This window comes from Uloborus diversus, chromosome 7, assembly GCF_026930045.1.
Source record: "Uloborus diversus isolate 005 chromosome 7, Udiv.v.3.1, whole genome shotgun sequence".
Taxonomy (NCBI): Eukaryota; Metazoa; Arthropoda; class Arachnida; order Araneae; family Uloboridae; genus Uloborus; species Uloborus diversus.
This window is the reverse complement of record NC_072737.1, coordinates 95,083,313-95,103,267: the sequence shown is the minus strand read 5'-3', so window position 1 is coordinate 95,103,267 and position 19,955 is coordinate 95,083,313. Positions and strand designations below refer to the sequence as shown.

The window sequence follows — 19,955 nt, the reverse complement described above, 5'->3', positions numbered from 1 at the left end:
CAGAAATGAGTTGAATGATATTTGAAGAAACGCGTTTTGGATTCCATCCTCACAATAGGGAGATTTGAAGTTCTTTGCGTGCTTTATTATCAACGGAAACCAAGTAAGCGAGCTCATATAATAAAGATAAAACACAACAAATAACAAAGTTACAAAAAGAAAAAAAAATCAAAAATTTACAGATACTGCCCTTTACCTTCCCACGGAAGAATAATGCTAAAGACTGAAAGTTTTCATTATCTTAAGCGCTATACAGATTTTAGTATGATTTATGGTTTTCTGTCAGTGTAAATCTTATGTCCAGAATGCTGATCAAAAAAGGTACCATGAATATTTTTTATTTCAGGACAGTTTCGCTGCATGAAGAGAAATTACTGCAGTTTACAGACATTCTACCAGAAGACTCCAAGTCGTATGATAAAATGAAACCACCGAAAAAAGATGGTTTGTATGTTTCGAGTCAGGTTTCACTCAGCTGTTTTTTTTTTTTTTTTTTTTTTTTTTTTTTTGAAGTGAACAGCTTAAAATTCTGATTATTTAATAATCGTGTTTTTTGTAATTCAGATTATTTTTAAATAATATGGGATAATCAAGAAAAGCCTAACTTTGTAGCAGTAAATGAATTTATCAGTATATAATAATCTACATTTAACATACTTAGGGGACTAAAAAGTAATATTTTTTACAAAAAAAAAAATAAATAAATAAATAAATTTTGTAACAAGCTTTTATTTTTAAGCAATGATATTATTCTCCTTGTCATCGAATTATTGGCATCCGATGCATAAATTTTGAATCTCGAATCAAAAAATATCAATTGGTTTTAGATCAAAAAATCTGGAGAAGACATAAGGTTATCCGCTGAAATTTCAAGCTTTTTGGTCACTCAGAAAGTGTTGTAGCCATCGAAGTAAAAGGATACAGTAAACCCTGTTTAAGCCGGCGTTCTCTTAATCCGGACAGTCATTTAGATGCCCACGCAAACTGTATAAATAAAAGGCGGGTTAGCGCAATAATGTATTTCTGTAGACTGCATTCTGTATATTTTCGTTGTACTTTTGTAATTTTCTCCTATGCAGTTTTGTATTTCATTCTCTTGAATTCAATACACAATTTTTTACTGTGTACGATAGAGTAATGGCACCAGTAACAGACAAGGGTCCGGTAACAGACAGTCCTAGTTTGGATTTAAATAATAAGAATTTTCGACTGGTATAACTCATGTTGCAGCGGCCCATGAATACGGTGCAATTATCTAGTGTTATCAGAGTGAATTTTATGAGCCAGCTGGTATTTACAAGGCAGTGGTGGCAGGTTATGAGCAGCTACCACGAGGTTCGCCGGTATTTCATTTTCATTTGAATTTAGTCTTTACTTCTAAAAATAAAGAACTTTTGCACATTTTGCAAGAGAAGAAGGGAATCTTGTCTATTTTACCCATCCCTTCTTCATCCTATCTGTTCTAGGGTATCATCAGATTTTTCTATGTCTGTTACTGGGAGTCGGAACTTTTTTTCGAAATTGAGCAAATACAAATAGTACAATACAATAACCTTATTCGGAGGATCCAGAAGCAGCCAAACGTTAGATGAGATGTAGATGCATGAGAGAAAACAAGTTCAAAAAATCTAAATAATTTAAAAGGCTCAGGAAATTGAATTAACCTGAGAGCGATGTCTTAAGCATGTCTGTAACTGGTGCCGTTACCCTAGTTTATTTACGTACCTAGGCTCAATTTACAGGTTATTTTTTGAATCCACAGTTTCACTAATTCGGATCTCCTATCCCTCGGGAGTAAGGAGGGTATAATGTATTGGATAGTGTAATGTTGGACGAGTATTTTCTAGCAAAATTCAACACAAAAGACGCAATTCTGAATCATGATTGCTCCAAATCACACTCTTCATGACGAAACCTGGAAAAATTTCAATAGTTTATTCACGCAATACTCACCCGACATTGTACCATCTTATTTCCCTTTATTTCTGTCGCTGCACTTTCAATGTGTCCAAGAAATTGAAAATGTAGCAGAAGTCCAAACTGCCACCTCCAGATATTTTACTCAAATACCAATTGATTTTTAACAGTCCTAGAGCGAATATTTATTATCTAGAGCATTGATTCTCTACTTTTTCACTACGGAAGACCATTTGGTACCCTTCCGAATCCTAAGTTGACCACCTACGATAGAAATAATAGTTTTACATTAATCATATTAGGCGAAATGAGTTAAAAACAACCGTTTTCTTTAGTAAATTTCATTACATATATAAAAAGATAAAGGATGAATTTTCACCAGATATTTGCGGACCACATGAAAATTGTTCACGAGCCACAAGTTGAGAATCACTGATGTAGAGTTTTCATTCCAAATATCAAAAGGTTGCTGATAACAAGAATAACTACAATTGAAAGTTGATTGTAATTGTAAGTTCAAAAAAGGGTTGTTTACTCGTTTTTGTCGCAACTCAAAGTTTAGCTACTTCAATTTTTTTTTCGCATAAAATATTTTCCCCAGTGCATCACTCAGTTCAATTGTACACTTAACCTTAATGCACTTGGTAAATGCTTAAGAAACATGCCTCTTAATACATTTTGTTACGTAATTTATCACGAATTGTTATTACAGTTTTTTTTAAACTTGAGAATTTTCGGTTTTTAGATTTGAACGGTAATTATGCTTTCTTTATCCCATTGCAACATGGACAACGGCCTCTGAAAATTCATGTTGTAATGCAATGTATGGTCCCTAAAAGTAAAAATGAAACATTAGATTTTACACTGTAGCATTAGAAAGACGGAGAGGTCTGTGTGTCCCCTGTCGTAGCTTGTTGCTCAATAAATAAAAGAATAAGTAACAAAACGTAATGGGGTACTTTTCAATTTTTCTTAATATGACCCTATTTCAGTGCTTAATTAATCATTTTGTCGTATGCCTAATATTAGTTAACTATTGACCCTCATGCCTAGAAAGTACGCGATAGGCCACATTGGCCCTTGAGGTATTTTACAACAGAGACATTGTTCCTTTCTTCTACTCACTTTTCACTCCAGGGTCCCCAGTACCTACCACTATTTGTGGTTTAAACCAGCTGGATTGGATCCTGAAGACAGCTCTAAGTTTTTGATCCAGACCAAGCACCCAGCACTCCCAGAGGTATCGTTTCACTTGGAGAACATTATGATCACGAGCATATTTAACGTCCCCCAGTCACCAATAATGAAGACGGTGGATCTCCCAGGACCCTCCGGTCACAAGCCCGATGCCTTACCGATCAGGCTACCATGGCCACCTCTCTTTTACTCGCTTTAACATGAACAAATTCTATTCACTCTTTTTTTCACCTTAACTCTTCTTTACTCTACTTTTCACTTCTTCTGGCAGGTTGGAATTCCAAATGCTATATACTTTACTGGTTGTAGCCAAACTTTAGCCATTTCGAAAAACAAGTTAATTCTACCTTTCTACCTTTTGATTTGTGAACATAACACCTCTGAACTTCATTACTCATTCTTCTTTATTTAGCCATAAGAGAAGGTGTATTGGGCATGCAGACTCACTAATTAAGATTTTTTTTCTTAAGAATTCAGTAAAAAATCACAAGGGGCCATACTGGCCTCTTCAGTTTTTCTAGGTGCATGTCAATGTCTTTATTATGTTAGCACACACACTGCTGACTTACACAAAGTCAACTATTTGCAAATCTAACCGAATTAGTGTTTCGCGCGATGAACGTAAAATTTCAACATGGAATAAAAATAATAAAGCTGAAAAACATACTGTTACAAATTCTGTAAATAGTAATTATTTTTGTGATTAATTTGTTGTAATCTAGCTAAATTTGGCGTTTATTCCATTGTCCTTCATCTAAAATTGTCTTAGTAACGTAACCTGTAAATAGTTTCGTGTAATGAATATACAACCCCCTTACATTCGAATGAATGAAGTATATTGTCCCTCCATTGATGATAGATAAGATTTGTGAGTGGAATAAAAAGAAAGTACGAGACATTTGTAGAATGTAATCGAAACTTCTCAATGGAATATTGTGGAAACTTTTCAAGGATTTATAAATATCCTCCGCGGCATAAAGAGTTAGTCTCGTTTTAGTTCTTGCTTTGGAAAGTGCGTTTTAGCCTTGCGCTGTGTTTTTTTGCGTAAATACGTTGTTGATCGTTGAGTATACGGTGTAATCGATATTGCCTAATTGCGATGCCTAATTGCTATGGTTAATTTAGCAGTTGTTAACGATATTTCTTGTACATAGTTGTAAATAAATCCCCTGTGTTTTCTCAAGAACTGTGTCGTCATTTAAAGAAAGTTTGAGGCTGCACGGAATTATAACAATACATTCATTTGAAAAAAAGAAAATAAACTTACATAAGGTTTTGAAAACGTAAGTAAATAATGATAATTGTAATAAATAATATTACGTAAATTGTTGAACTGCAAAATCAGCTTCATAAAATTAAAGAGGATAAAATGCATTTCTTAAAGCAAAACTTTTAAGTTGTATCATTATTTTATTTTTATTTTTTACCCGCAGCATGCATTTTCATTTGTCAAAGCAATTTATTCCAGCAAAGTCATGAGAAAAGTGTTCATTGCCAGCGTCAGAGATTTAAAGTTACAATGTCTTTTTTAATTTGTTTCTTAACTGGCCATACAGTGGAGGATAACAGGAAAAAACAGTTAATATAACAATTTTGACTTGACCACTTGCTAAAAATTGTTGAAAATTTTCCTCCAGCGTTGCACCTCGAGCGTTAAATAATTCCTTTTTCTAATCAAAATACAGAACTGAGTTACTTAATGAACATCCATCTTTGTAATTACCATTCTTTACGTAACGAAGGAACTACTTGAGGATGAAAACCATCTCTTTAGTTTTAATGTGCGTTAATGTCTTAAATACGTTTTCTAGAATCTATAAAAGTATCAAAAATAAGTTTTTAATATTTCAAAGTGGATCCATTAATTTTTCTATTCTCTCCAAGCACATTAGTTAGATAGAGAAAAATGATTGATGAACAAAAATTATAATGGATTTCTTTAATTATATTCAAATTAGAGTTCGAAAAGAAAGTAAACTTCAACAATAAATCCCGCTCGTTGTTTAACATAAATTTCTCACATATTCTGTTGTATTTTTGAGAAAGGAAGCTAAATTCCTTTCATAGTTCAAAGTAAATATCGAGGAATTTAGTTGCAAAAAGTAATGTATTTAATGTAATTGATAGCTTTTGATTGTTGGAAATGAGATAATTATTCTTCATGCGAAGTTTTTTTTTTTTTTTTGAATACCAAGTATTATAATTAATTGCTGAAAAACAAAAACGTTTTATGCATTCAAAATATAATGAGCAATATAATTATTGTTTTTGTACTTAAGTAAACTTGGAAATTATGAAAAATGGCGAAAACTCTTTTAAAAATAATCATTAGAAAATGTCTAACATATGGAAAAAAAAACATATTATGGTGATGGAAAAATTTATAATGATAAAGACAAACAGATATTTAATGAAAACATTTTATTAACAATGAACAGTTGCGAAATACTAACAGCGACATTTAATACACAATACCGAAAAAAAAAACATAACGTTGCAACATCATTGCGAAATTGTTATTTCTGTTCTAAACAACTAAGTGTTGCCATTGAAAAACTATTTTGACAAGTAGCAAAAATCTGACCTTACAAACAGGTATGACGCATTTATTCTGTATGAAATAATTTCATCAATTACATAAATCTGAGGTAGATATACATTTTCAAAGAAAATATAACGAAGAAGAACAAATATAACAATATAACAAGGAAACAAATATCATCACGTTTCAGAGAACTAACTGTTGCCCCATCTTAGTTGCAAAGTGATAACTTTCAAAGTTAAAAGGTACACAGTTGCTGATAAAAATTAAAAATAAATTTTATGTAAGTTTTATTAAAAATACGTTGTTTTTTCTGTATGTACTGAAATTTTCGAAACATTTCTGTGTAGTTAATTTTGAAAAGTGCACGCTATCTTAACTATTTCAATCGGCTCCGCATTCCTCTTCATAAATACAAAGAGCATCTCGAAATCATTAGCAGGAATAAAATCATGGACGATGAAAATGAAAATTACTTTAAGGGGGTCCGGGACACAAAAATCGTCATTTTTTTTTTTTTTTTAATCATATGAAAAGAGTGTTTTTTTTTTTTTGCTTAAAAAGAAGTTTGAATCTTGTTTATATCTTAATTTTAACGAAAGATATACAGGTAGTTATCAAAATAATGGAAACACTCTGTGACAAGTACACTCCTGTTTGTGAAAATTGCAACACCATGAAGGAAGCATCATACTTAAATGAAATTTAATACACGGTTGAGTGGTAATGGTACAAATAAATGATTACATTTTCAAACCAAACAAACAATAAAAAGTGATAGTAGTGATTAGTATTTCCTGTGGCCACCACGCGCCGCAATAAGAGCTGCTACACGACTCGGCATGGAGTGAAACAAAGTTTGAATATCTGCCTACGGAAGAGTATTCCATATTGTTTGTATGCGCAACCAAAGTTCGTCTATCGAAGCAACAGGACGAGGGTCACGAGCGAGACGTCGCCCAACGAAATCCCACATATGTTCAATCGGTGACATATCCGGGCAATATGCAGGCCAAGGAAGAAGCAGTACCTGCTGCGAATCAAAGTAGGATTTGACAGTCCTGGCGACATGTGGATGGGCATTAGGGTGGGCCGAAAAAACTTTTTTTGGAAATCTGTTTTTGGATAGTGCGGAAAAGTTGCTATATGGGCCCGTTATTACCCATAAAAAATTTCACTAAATTTGTTTAATATTTAGCCGGCGCTATTTGACCTTGAAAAACTGAAAAAAGGGCAAAAATGCACTTTTTCCAAAAAAAAAAAGAGAAAAGAAAATGGACGGGGGGGGGGAAGGGGGGTTAAAAATAAAAGTTTGAAGTTAGTTTCAGCAAACATTTGAAGTATCTGTCAGTGAATTAATTGAAATCCTCAAAGACTTTTATACATTTCGTAGAATATTTAGCTGCGCTCCTTTAAGACTGACACATGGGAAAAATGAATAAATAAAATAAAATAAAAATAAATAAATAAATAAATAAATAAAAGTAGTTTCAAAATAAGTAAATATTGAAATGTTACGCAATACGTTATTTAGAAAAAAAGTGAAAATTCAATCAATTTTTTGCGACATTTGTACGCCAATTTTAAAAAATGCACACACTCAAATAAAAAATAGTTACATAAGATACTAATTTTTCAATCTTTGGTTCCAATTGTTTCTCCAGGATAATAAACGGCGCTCAACTGCTTCTATTATTCCTAAGATTATTTTATAACTATTTTATATATGTTTGACAAATAGAGCTATTGAGTATTTAAAAAAATGTGAATCCTCTGAAGTCTTGGACATTTCGAATGTCATTGTATTATTATCTTTGTTTTGGTATACAACACGACTGTTATGTAGAAACGCGCGAAAAAGAAAGTAACGAGAGCAACAACAAGTAGTTTTCTATTTGGACCTGGTAGAGATTTGTCTCCTCCCGATGCTTTATTTCTTCAAACATATGAGGACATTATCAGATGTCACCAAATCACTAAGATGCAAATAAAGGGAGAAGGAAGTAAGCAACCATCTTTTGCAAGTGTGGCCGCTGTAGTTGCAAAAAAAGTTATTGATATTTGGGGACGTGCTTCCCTTCCCCTTGTTTCGATAAGAAGAGTGATTGGCATGATTTTATCTCATTATTCTAAATATAATAGCGCAACAAAAAATGCTAAGAATATAAAGACGCAACTTTTACAATCAAAGCGAGGCAAATTTAAAGCAGAGGCTACGACTTTGATGTTTGTGCCTGCAAATGCGCAGATTTATATTCGTGTAATTGCAGAAAAAAAGCAAAAGTCCCTGATAGAGAAAAACAATTTCTTATTGATCAAAGGACAGTAAGAAAAATTCCTATTGGAAAAGTGGATAAGGTAACAAATAATGCATATTTCGCTCATCCTGAACAGCTACTGTTGACAATGTTGTTTGACTCAAGAAAATACATTCGGGAATTAGCTGTTAGGTGCATTCTGAACTCTAGAAATATGAAGACGAAGAGCTCGGATGGTGTACGATTTTTTAAGCGTCCTAAACTCAATTTTGAAACCGTTGGTTATGTTGATTTAGTTCATTGGCAAACTGTGTTGCAACAGAGCCACCTCTTACAATGCATCTAAAAGACCAACAATTGGAAGAAATGTGCAAAGAACAGCCTACAGAGTTCACTTTCGAGAAATTTCCCTGTCACACGGAAGCTGTGAAACGTTGTGTGAAACTAATAACCGAAGCTGCAATATAAGTTCGTGGTGAAACGGCACAAGATGGATACATTCGTGCCAAACTTCAAGCTAGGAAAGAACTTCCATCATTCGATAACAAGGGACAATATTATTCCAAAAAATAATATTCATTATGCATGAGGTATTATAAATCAAATTTGAAGATTTCTTTTTCAAAATTTTATTATCTTTATATGTAATTCTAGAAAATGTATGATATTATTGCGTGATAATAATTACTATGATTAATAGTGCTATTTAATTAATTAGTCTATGATTTCAATTTAAGAAATAATTTTCACAATGGGTTTTAAAAAAATGCAATATTTTTGCATTTTTATCCAATTTTTGATGTCGGAAAGGAGCGGTTAAATGCTCATTAAAATCAATGAAACATTTTATGGGCTCGAAATGGCTCATTATATAGCATTTTCGGTGCATTCCAGCAAAATATTTGGAATTTAGTTTTTTTAAAAAAATTTCAACAAAACTTCATTTTTCTCATTTTTTTCGGTTTTTTAGTGTCAAATAGCGCCGGCTAGATATTTTTTAATATCCAAGAAATTTTTTGTGAGTGCTAACTAGCTGACCACGCAACTTTTGCGCGCTATCCAAAAATTGATTTCGAAAAAATTTTTTTTTCGGCTTATTTCGGCCCACCCTAATGGGCATTATCCTGCTGAAATACAGCCCCTGACAATCCTTTCAGGAAAGGAATAGCTTGGGGCTGTGAAACTTCGTTTATGTATCGGGTACTGTTCAAATTGCCCACAATTCGTAGCACGTGCTGTTGCCGTGAATGTTCCGTTCACCGGCATAGCGCCTGACACGAATTCGGCCATCATAGTGCCACAAATTGAAACGGGATTCGTCAGAAACGACGACCTGCTGCCAATCAGCACGCCAGCTCCTATGCACATTGACCCACTGCAGCCGCAGGCGGCGATGGTTTTGCGTGAGAGAAATCCTGTATAAAGAAATCCTTGCGCGCAGCCCACGCTGCAGCAAACGTCTACGAATTGACGAAGCACACAATGAAACACCTGTAGCTGTTGACCACTGTGCGGCCAATTGTCTAGAAGAAGCTGTGCGGTCCGTTAGCACCATACGCATACGCACCAGGTGTCTGTCATCGCGAAATGACGTCATATTTTGAGGTCCACTCCTGGATTTCCGAGCTGTCCGACCCTCGTCCGTCCACTGCTTCCAAACACGCATGATTGCGCTGCTGTTACGCTGCTCACGAGCGGCTACTGCAAGATAAGACAATCCAGCTTCACGAAGGCCGATGATTCTGCCCCGTTCAAACTTAAATTTTCTCAAATTCGGCTTTCTTTCGTCGAAGAGGCATAGTAAAGATTCAGTTAAAGTTTACTCTAGCAGAGGACTTCGCAACCGGTGTGCCGCGGCACACTAGTGCGCCGTGACAGGGAACCCGGTGTGAGGCGGTATTTTCGTAGTTATACAAAAAGAAAGAGCCTTGACGTATTTTATTTTAAAGTTCCTACCGAATAGCTTTTGTATCGCTCTGTAACTTTTCAATTCACCCTGTCGATCATGTGCAATAAGACATACGAGTCATTCCATGTCAAGTGATCCAAAGTTTTTTCTCTCACCTTTTTGTATTTCTTTGAACTTTGGCTCATCAATTGTACCCTTTGAGGAGATCAAAAGTCCAAATTTTTAGATTTTTATCTCTATTATTTTTTTATTTATAACACTTTGATTTTTCGAAAAACCCTCTTTTTTTCATAGATGCTTGAACATAAAATGGACGATAACTCATCACGAAATATAGATAGAAAGATTTGGTAAAAAGTATTTTAAAGTACATTAGTTGCTGTTTAACGGGATATGCAACATGACTAATTCCAGAAAATTTTTATTTTTTAAAAAATAAAATTTAAATTTTAAATTTAAATTATTCATAAAAGGTAAAATGAATTTTCTTTAAAAAATTCTCAAAACTTTGTATGTATTTTATGTTCATTTACGCAAAGTTTCAAGTTGGGATCTCAATGGGATCATATTTTTATGAATTTTTAAATAAAATTGGACTTATGAAATAATGACATTTTTCAGATTTTAACTAGTTAAATACGGGGTTCCCTTACTGGGGATGGTCTAGTAAGTAGTAATTGATCATGACAATGCTTGAAATAAGCTGACATGAATTTGTAGATTGGTAAGCTCCCCCCCCCCCCCACCACTTTTAATCTTTTTTTTTTTCAAAACTGTTTTCAAAAAAAAAGCTGGCACGAAAGAGTTAGAATCATAATAAACTGGGACGCACGATGCTAAACATCAGTAGTGACTGAGGCTTATAAATGGGGGGGGGGGAGGCATAAAAACTAAAAGTCAAAAAAACTTTAACATACAAATAGAATCACTCATTTGAAGCTGTTTTTTCTTTCGGAAAGTGGGACGGTAGGGAAGAGGGGGGGAGGGCAATCTGGAATGAAGATTAACAACATGGAAGGTTATGCTCAAACTAGCAAAATTTGTTTGATCTATAATTGCTTTTAATATATATATATATATATAAATAGATCTATCGCTGCATTGCTCTCCTTTACAACTGAAATTAAAAAGAAAACTAGCATTAAAGAAAAGAAAAAAACAGTTGTACTCCAAATATTGTAGAAAGAGTTTTATGCGGACAGACATATGATCTGATACTTAGATTTATTTTTCGTTTAGTGTGAAAAGAATGGAATAACACTGAAACAACACGAGCGGAAACACTCCTATTTTGCTATGATCTCGGGGCAAACTATTTCGTTCCTCCCTCCAAAATTTAAAGTTGGTGCAGAGGTAGAGGATGAAATGAATCATAACTTTCCTTATCAGATAGTGAATTAATCAAGTACACTTTATGACGTTTGGATTGAAAAAGAATCACTTGGTCTGAAAAAAAAAAAAAACATCAGGTGAGGCGTGATACGAGTATAGTGTTAATCGTATGCGTGTGTGGGGGAGAGGGAAATGTACTTCGTCTTGCTTTAAAGAAGAACATTTACCAGGTTTTAATATGCTTTCTATTCATTTTGTTTTATTTTAAACATTTATTTATTTTTTACATTTTAAAAATAGTTTTGAAAAAAAAATAATAAAAGTGGTGGTGGGGGGGGGGGGGTTCTTGCTTTAAAGAAGAACATTTACCAACTTTCGATAAGTTTGCTATTCATTTTGGTTTCTTGCTTATTTATTTATTTTTTATTTTTTTTATTTTTTTCACATTTTGAAAAGTTTTGAAAAAAAAAAAAGATTAAAAGTGGTGGTGGGGGGGGGGGGAGCTTATCAATCTACAAATTCATGTCAGCTCATTTCAAGCATAGTCATGATCAATTACTACTTCCTAGACCATCCCCAGTAAGGGGAACCCCGTATTTAACTAGTTAGAATCTGAAAAATGTCATTATTTCATAAGTCCAATTTTATTTAAAAATTCATAAAAATATCATCCCATTGAGATTCCAACTTGAAACTTTGCACAAATAAACATAAAATATACACAAAATTTTGAGAATTTTTAAAAAAAAAATTCATTATACATTTTCGGAGAAATGTAAATTTAAATTTTAAATTTCATTTTTTAAAAATCAAAAATTTTCTGAAATTATTCATGTTACATATCCCGTTAAACAGCAACTAATGGACTTTAAAATGCTTTTTACCAAATCTTTCTATCTATATTTGGTGCTGAGTTATCGTCCATTTTATGTTCAAGCATCCATAAAAAAAGAGGGATTTTCGAAAAATCAAAGTGTCATAAATAAAAAAATAATAGAGATAAAAATCTAAAACTTTGGACTTTTTATTACTTCGAAGGGTACAATCAATGAGCCAAATTTCAAAGAAATACAAAATGGTGAGGGAAAAAATTTCCCAAATTTTGGATCACTTGACATGGAATGACCCATACCCGACAAGGGGAGAGGCGGGATTTGCTGCCCCACCTCTTTTAAACTTCTTGTGATCCGATTACTTTCAGTTTTTGAAAACGGATTTTAATTTCCACGAAATCAACTAATTATACAGAATTTTTTCCTAAATCTTTCGCAGACGGGAGTATTGTCCTCTTCCCCCGGAATTTCAGCCCCAGCATTAGCTTTTGTTTTCCTCCTTTCCAGTTCCGATACTAATTTCCTTTTATCGTAGTTTCTCAAAGCTCAATTCTGAGACTTAGTAAAATAGAAATTAAAACCATACACTGTTTCCTCCATCGTCAAACTGTCATGGCAGAACTTACCGGATGAGCTAAAGTCAGCTTTGGCTGAAGTCGTGAAAATCGTGAATTTCATAAAATCGAGACCGCATCATTCTCGCCTTTTCTCCGTACTTTGAAGAAATGGGGGCAGATCACCACTCCCTACTTCTTCATATAGAGATTCGCTGGCTTTCGCCAGGTGAGGTACTATCAAGAATTTTTGAATTGAAGGACGAGGTACGACAGTTTTTGATTTTAAAAAACAAAATGCAGTACCCCAGTTTGTTTCAAGACAAATATAGGATGGCAAAACTAGCGTACATGGCTGACATTTTTGAAAACATTAACGAATTGAACCGGAAAATGCAAGGACAAGAAGAGAATTCGGGTTACATAATATGGATAAGCCAAACGGGTTCAAATCGAAAATTCAGCTGTGGAGGGAAGAAGTAGTTCGTGGCTCCTTGGATATGTTCAAACAGACCGTCAGAATGGTATGTGAAGAAAGTGGCATGGAAGAAAAGCTGCTGAATGTGGCGGCAGAACATTTAGTCATACTTCAGGACAAGTTTAAGCACTATTTTAAGAACTAGGGGGCTATCGCCCCCTGCTCGCTATCGCTCGCCAACCCCCGGAACTGCTTACGCAGTTCCCTGTGGATCGCTTCGCGATCCATGCTCGCTTCGCTCGCTCGCTGTATGCCAATACATTAGCCTAGCTAAAATTTTCCGTAAAAATTAAAGTTGGTAATTGCATTTAGGTCACCATCCATTTAACCAATATGAAAATTACGTTCATAATGTTAATTTGTCTGCTTTAGCCAGATTTTCGACAGTTTAACTTTGCTGTATGTAAGATGACTGCCTTGGCAATGTGCACAACTTTACCATTATAGATACAAAAGTGTCTGTCATTGCTTTGGAGAGATTGCACTTCTACCTGTTGGTCCGCGGAAGGTATTTTATTTCCCTTCTACCACCCATTGGAAAACCAATGAAGGCATTCCCCTATCCGCCACCTGGGGACGCGCCCTCTAGGGGTTACAGGCTCCCCCGAGGGATGTATTTACATTATTTACACTCTTATATATATTTACATATTTACACTCTTATATATTCTAATCTGAGAAAACTTCCTCATATACACAATTAAAAATGTCCCGTTTGGGAGCCACAACTGACACTGCTTCAAAAGATCTTGTTCTTGATAATGCCACATAGAGCTGGCCATGACTAAAAACAGGCTCAGAGAGCACCAAACATATTTTCTCAAACGTTTGTCCTTCTTGTTGTTATTCTGAATCCTTGCCACGTCACGAACAAAAAATGGTTTAACTAAAAACGCGAAAACTCGCCAAGGCTACTTTGCTTGCACAATACTAAAACTACTATAACCCTAAACAAATTTGGCGAAACCTTTCAGCTGAGAATAAAAGGAATAAAGTAAATTCTTTCTCGGTTATTCATTTTGAACTGAACTGTCGTACTGAAGCAGAGAATAGACGACGCTCAAAGCGCCTACGCGTTCAAAACAACATTGCCGATGAACATGATTGTGGAGCAATGTGTGAAGAATGCGAATTTTGTGGTGCTCTTTATTGGCAGAAAGAGCGTAATACTGCAAATAAATATACTAAATGTTGCCATGACGGAAAGGTGCGGTTACCGGCATTGTGTGACGCACCTGATCTGTTGAAGGAACTGCTGACTGAAAATTCCCCAGCCGCTAAAAATTATCGGCAGCGAATCAGAGAATACAACTCTGGAAATGGCTCGTCTTAAATTGGATTCAAGAACGGTTTCCTGCCTTCTTTGAGCTTTTCTTTGCTGATTAAGGTTGAAATGGGCCACAGCCCGACTCAAACTCATCTCAAAAAAAAAAAAAAAAGTTCGTTGAGTATTCTGTGATTCAAGATTTCAAAACAACGTAGAAGTTTGTTTACATGATTTATCGGCGAAGTGTTGCCAACAGAGGTTTAGAAATTCACCCCTTCATTTGCCGGCACGTAAGAGAATTTTAAGAATAGTAATATGGAACAGTATGACTGGATTCGCAATTCATTCTCTTCATCTGAGGATGCATCAGTTAAAGACCTTTCTTTGAAGGCGCGAGAAGAATTTATGAACCTCAAGAGCGACCGTACTTTTAAACTTAAGTTGAGCGAAGTGCCTCAGGACGAACTTTTGTTACTAGTTAAAAATGAGTGTCTCACACTCTCTTGTCTTGCTATTGATGTGCTGCTGCCATTTTCAATTACATATCTTTGCGAACTCAGCCTCTCAGATTTCGCACTTATAAAAAAACAGTAAGAGATCTGTTTTTTTATAAGTGTCTCTAAAGAGTCTGGATCAAGGACTCCGTGTAGCTTTTTCCAGCTTAGAGCCGAACATCAAACGTCTTTGCGAAAATTAGTGTCAAACATAAGTTAGGAGCATTGTTTTAATTTCTTGCTTGCGTCTTTCTTGAAACATTATTTGATAAATTGTTTAACTGCAGTGTGCACTTTAATGGCATGTTTGACAGAAATGCTTTGAAACATATGAAGCATAATTTTCTGTTAATAGCTATAGTTTTATTGTTCATTATCAACCTCAATACGTTCGAAATATTTCTGCTTTCTAAATAAATTTAAATATACTACGTTTGTTATAATTGTTTGATTCATATGAAAAAAGTCCCCCCCCCCCGTCTTTTTACCAGTGAATGATAAAAAAATTTCTATATTACCATTGCGAAATTAAGTTCAGTGTGCCCCGTTGATCTAGAAATTTCTTAAGTGCCGCAAAGTAAAAAAGGTTGAGAAGCACTGCTTTAGCATATAACCACCGATAATCATACACGCCTTGCTACAGCCGTCTATTTATATTCGGTTCGATCCGCCGTTCAGGGAATGCTTCTCAACATAAGCATGCAGTCTGCAATTCTAATAATTTGCATATTATGCCCTACATTGTATTTCCTGCAATTTTCAGCTCGCGTAAGCCCTTCGCGGTGTTGCAATTTTCACAAACAGGAGTGCATGTTGAGAATGACTACTCTTATGTAAATGTTCGGTAAATACAGGTGCCTTCTGACTGCAATCACTCACACTGGTGAATCCAGATGGTGATTGAGTTCTGTGGTCACCTTTGCTGCTGTTGTTCGCTTTTTAGACATTACAATCCGCTTCGATACCTGTCGGTTTCTTTCACTGAGCTTCTCTTTCCGTCCACTATTTTACTTTGCCGAACTTGTCGTACTGCGTTGTGTGTATGCTGTCATGACTTCAGATACTGTACCTCTAGAAACGCCAAAAAGTTGGGAAATTTCAGTTGCACTTGCTCCAGTAAGACGCACTCCAACAATTTCGCCTCTTTTAAAGTTTGAGAGGTCCGACATTTTACGTGCTTGAAAAAAATCCAAGTCTTCCAGAACTTCAATTAAGTCACCCTGTACAGCCAGAATATGTACAATGCTATTTATTAAATTTAAAAAAAAAAACAAACAAATATCTAATTTCGTTCTTCATTACTTACGAAGCACATTCAAAAAGGTCACTTTTATTCATAGGTGTTTCCATTATTTTGATAACTACCTGTATTTATTTTGTTGCTTGTATTTAACTAATATTATATTTAACTTTAAATTTTTAAACGCGATTTTCTTCATCATACAATTTTTTCCGATCTCTTGCATTCAAACTCCTACAAGTCAAGAACTGATAAAGATAAAGTAATGAAATTTGGAGCATATCTTTTTCAAACAGTTTACTTTAATTTTTATTCGGTAAATTAAAAAAAAATCTACTTCAAAAAAATGATTTTTTTTAAAGTATTTTTGAATTTTTAAAAATTTTTCTTCAAATATTTTCTACTTTTTTATTGAATTAATATTTTTTTTAAATCGCCGAGTAAAAATTAAAGCTTAGATATTTGGGCATACTTTTTTGAAAAATATTGAAAACTAACCAAGAATATTTTGATTTTTAGTGATTTAAAGCAACCCCATTTTTTTTAAATAAATTTAAATGATTTTTTTTTTAATATTTATGTTATGATTTTTCTTGTTAAATAGATGGTGAATCAGTGCAAACAATATGAAAACTCTAAACTGTTCAATATAATGTTTTCCAAAATGTGTCCCGGACCCCCTTAAAGATTAAGAAAAAAATATTTTTAAGTACAATATTTCATTCTCTTCGTCCGAGGAAGTAAAAAGAAAAACAACAAAATTTCCAAAAAAATGCGGTCAAGTTTTAAGTGAATGCTATGTGACGTGCCAATAAATAACAGAAACAAGTAGCTGTTTCAGTGCATCGTAGCAGTTTTCTAAGCAGGGGAAAGATGCCTTAAAGAAATGCCTGCTTCGTTACAATTTCATCTGTCTACTAATTTTCACTTAATTAGTATTGTTTTTAAAGACATCACACACAAAAAGAAAGCCATTCAAATCTATTAAAATTATACACTTTCGCTAAATTTTTCACCGAGTTCGAAGCGCATATTAAGGATTTTCTATCTGAGAACTATTCTTTAAAATACTTCAATTCTAACTGCTCAGAAACATATTCATTATTTAATAAATTGAGGTCTTAAATGTGCTTGTTTTATCTCAACTGATATCCTGGTGTTTCAAGTTTATTGTACTTGTCAATGGTACCAAAGTGCAGCTAGGGCAGTTTGTAACTATATCTCCGTTGTAGTGTTTTGTCCGTTATTATATCTGACATCACGCATTTATATCGTTGCTCTATTTTTAGGTAATCCTACTACAGTGAGGTATCATGTAACAGTAATGGGACTGGATTCTATCAACGAAGAGTCAATGGTAAGTTTTGTGAAGAAAAACTCTCTTAATGGATGTTCTTTTACGCTGCAAAAAGGTTCTGTGGGAAAAGAGTTTTCCTTAAAATGTACTGTGGTATGTTTTAAGTAACTTTTTTTGCAGCAGAGAAACTAAAAAAGTAAATAAGCAAACATCCTTTTGGCAAGGATAAAATGTGCTGTTTCATTTGTCGCAATGACGCATTAATTTGACAATAAAATATGGATAACGTTTACAAGTCCCTTTGATTTCGCTACTGCTATGATAAATTTTCCTTCCTTGAGAAAATTTCGCTAAACCCTTTTTACCAGTTTTTTACGTATAGCATTGCCTGCGAAAAAGAAACTTTAAAATGCATGTTAACCGGTGTGTCTTTATAATATCAATTTGAATGTGATTTCACTTATTGGAGTAAAGATGATGTGCAACATTATTTGAAGTGAGTCAGAAAAAATATGTATGCTCACTTCGAAATACCGCTAGAAAATTTACTGCCCATCAATCTACGCAATGAAACTTGAAAGAAAAGTAAAAGCCTGATTGTAAAAATAAGGATGTTATAGAGTCTTTCCGGCATCTTTGGAGATGATGCAATGCTTACTTTTCTATATTTCCTGCACTTCGTAGCATGGGGTTCTCTGCGTAGACCTTGTGCCATTCAATTATACTTATTCATTTTTGGAGATCACAGTAAAATTAAAAGGTAAATGAACCATGCTATTTGGACAAAATATTTTTTAAAAATGTACAATGTATTTGCTTTGGACACTTAGATGTGAGGTGTAAAATAAATCATGACTCGTGCTCAGAAATCATCGATGCTGAAGTCCTTCATTGGAAACATTCAACTTACCAAAAAACACACTGTTTGGTACAGTGAGAATAAAAAAAAGGGGGGGGGGAGGAAAAGAAAAAGCGCTGTGTCCGCCTTCACGCCTGATTATTATTTTATCTCAATACGATTACCGTGAAGTCTGTGAAATTTATTCTTTATGTGGGGCTAAAACTTTTTCCTCCATGGTTTTTGTTCCCAATTTAATTTACATAATTTCTTTATAATGTTGTGGCAACAGTCTAAAAAATACTTCGACTTTGATTAATATTCGAAGGGCCGTGGTAGCCTGATCGGTAGGGCATTGGACTCGGGGCCGGAGGGGCTCGGGTTCGATCCCCGCTGGTCGAAGACCCACCGTCGTCATTAAAGGGGACTGGGCGACGTTAAATATGCTCGTGGTCTCAATGTCCTCCAAGTGAAACGATACCTCTGGGGGTGCTAGTACCAGGTAGCTATTAGCTCTTGGACTAGTTCTAAATTCTCATTAACTGTTCGATCCGGTGATGGTGCTGCCATCTATCGGTATATAAAATAATGGAGGCAAGGCACTAGTATGCAGACCTTGACATAAATACAGTTGTAGTCAGTTGTGACTCTTGAATAGAATAGAATTAATATTCGAGTTGATTGTGTTGTGTTCATCGTGCGAGTATTTCTGTGCTTTATTCCTTACAAATGTAAACCTATTCTTGAATTTTTGTGTTTTGAGTTTTTTTGTGCGAATTTACAGTCTACTATTAAGATCGAAATTTTGTGATCTATAAACGAGTCATCATTTGGCTGAGCTTAATTTCTTATTCGTATTCATCACACACAGCATTCGTAAATTTGACTTATATTTCAACTCACAGAAATTACACTTTGGTATTTAAAAATTAAACTGTGACTAAGCGTTCACAGATTTCACACATTTTTGGCGAACACTATTTATTTAAGAAATCTTTACAGTGCACTGTAAGTTTAGACGTGCAGTTTTTTAGAAACACTAAAACATAAAGTTCATTATCGTCAAATATAAATGTAAAGGTTTTTTAATATTATGCTGCTATGAAAAGCTCAACTATAAAATTTATGAGTAAAAATTATCTCACTTCTATATTTTTTGTCTAAAGTTGGAAAATGGAAAATTTGCACTTTTTTTTTCCATGGGGAAAAGTGAAAAAGAAAATATTCTTCTATTATTTGATCGTATAATACTTTATTTTTCAATCAAATAGAAAATATTTTTTATTTGATTATGAATATTTTTTAACAAATAAATGAGTAAATACAAGAATAAATAATGAAGGAATGGAGGAATGAATGAGTGATTAAATAACTGAATTAATAAATGAAAGAATGTCAACGAGTTATTTGGTGAATGAATGCATAAGTGATTTAAGAAGTGAATAAATAAGTAAACAAATTGAACTGTTTCACTTTGCCCCGCATGAGCATGACTGATTCTACCAAGCATTCAAAATAAAAATAAGCTTAATAAAAAAAATTAATGTGAATTTTGTCATCTTGAATTCAATTTATATTTTTTCGTAATCACGAGTGTGTGTGTGTGTAGGCGTGTGTGTTTGTGTGTGGGGGGTATGTGTGTTTGTGTGTAGGGGTATGTGTATGTGTGTCTAGGCATGTGTGTTTGTGTCTGTGTGAAGGCATGAGTGTGTGGGTAGTTGTGTGTATGTATGTAGGTGTGTGGGGGGGGGGTATGTGTATGTGTGTGCAGACATATGTGTTTGTGTGCAGGCATGAGT

At 34.3% G+C, this 19,955-nt stretch overlaps 1 protein-coding gene across 1 annotated transcript in view; it reads left to right on the top strand.

The window, feature by feature from the left end:
* The first annotated feature begins 395 nt into the window (after positions 1 to 395).
* The window catches only part of LOC129225627 (glycine receptor subunit alpha-2-like), a 56,427-nt gene continuing 36,867 nt past the window's right edge, over positions 396 to 19,955 (top strand). Inside the window, exons 1-3 of the mRNA XM_054860094.1 lie at positions 396 to 444; positions 1,172 to 1,174; positions 17,311 to 17,378. Coding sequence (XP_054716069.1) covers positions 423 to 444; positions 1,172 to 1,174; positions 17,311 to 17,378 — 93 coding nt within the window. The 5' untranslated portion in view covers positions 396 to 422. The remainder of the gene's footprint in view (positions 445 to 1,171; positions 1,175 to 17,310; positions 17,379 to 19,955) is intronic.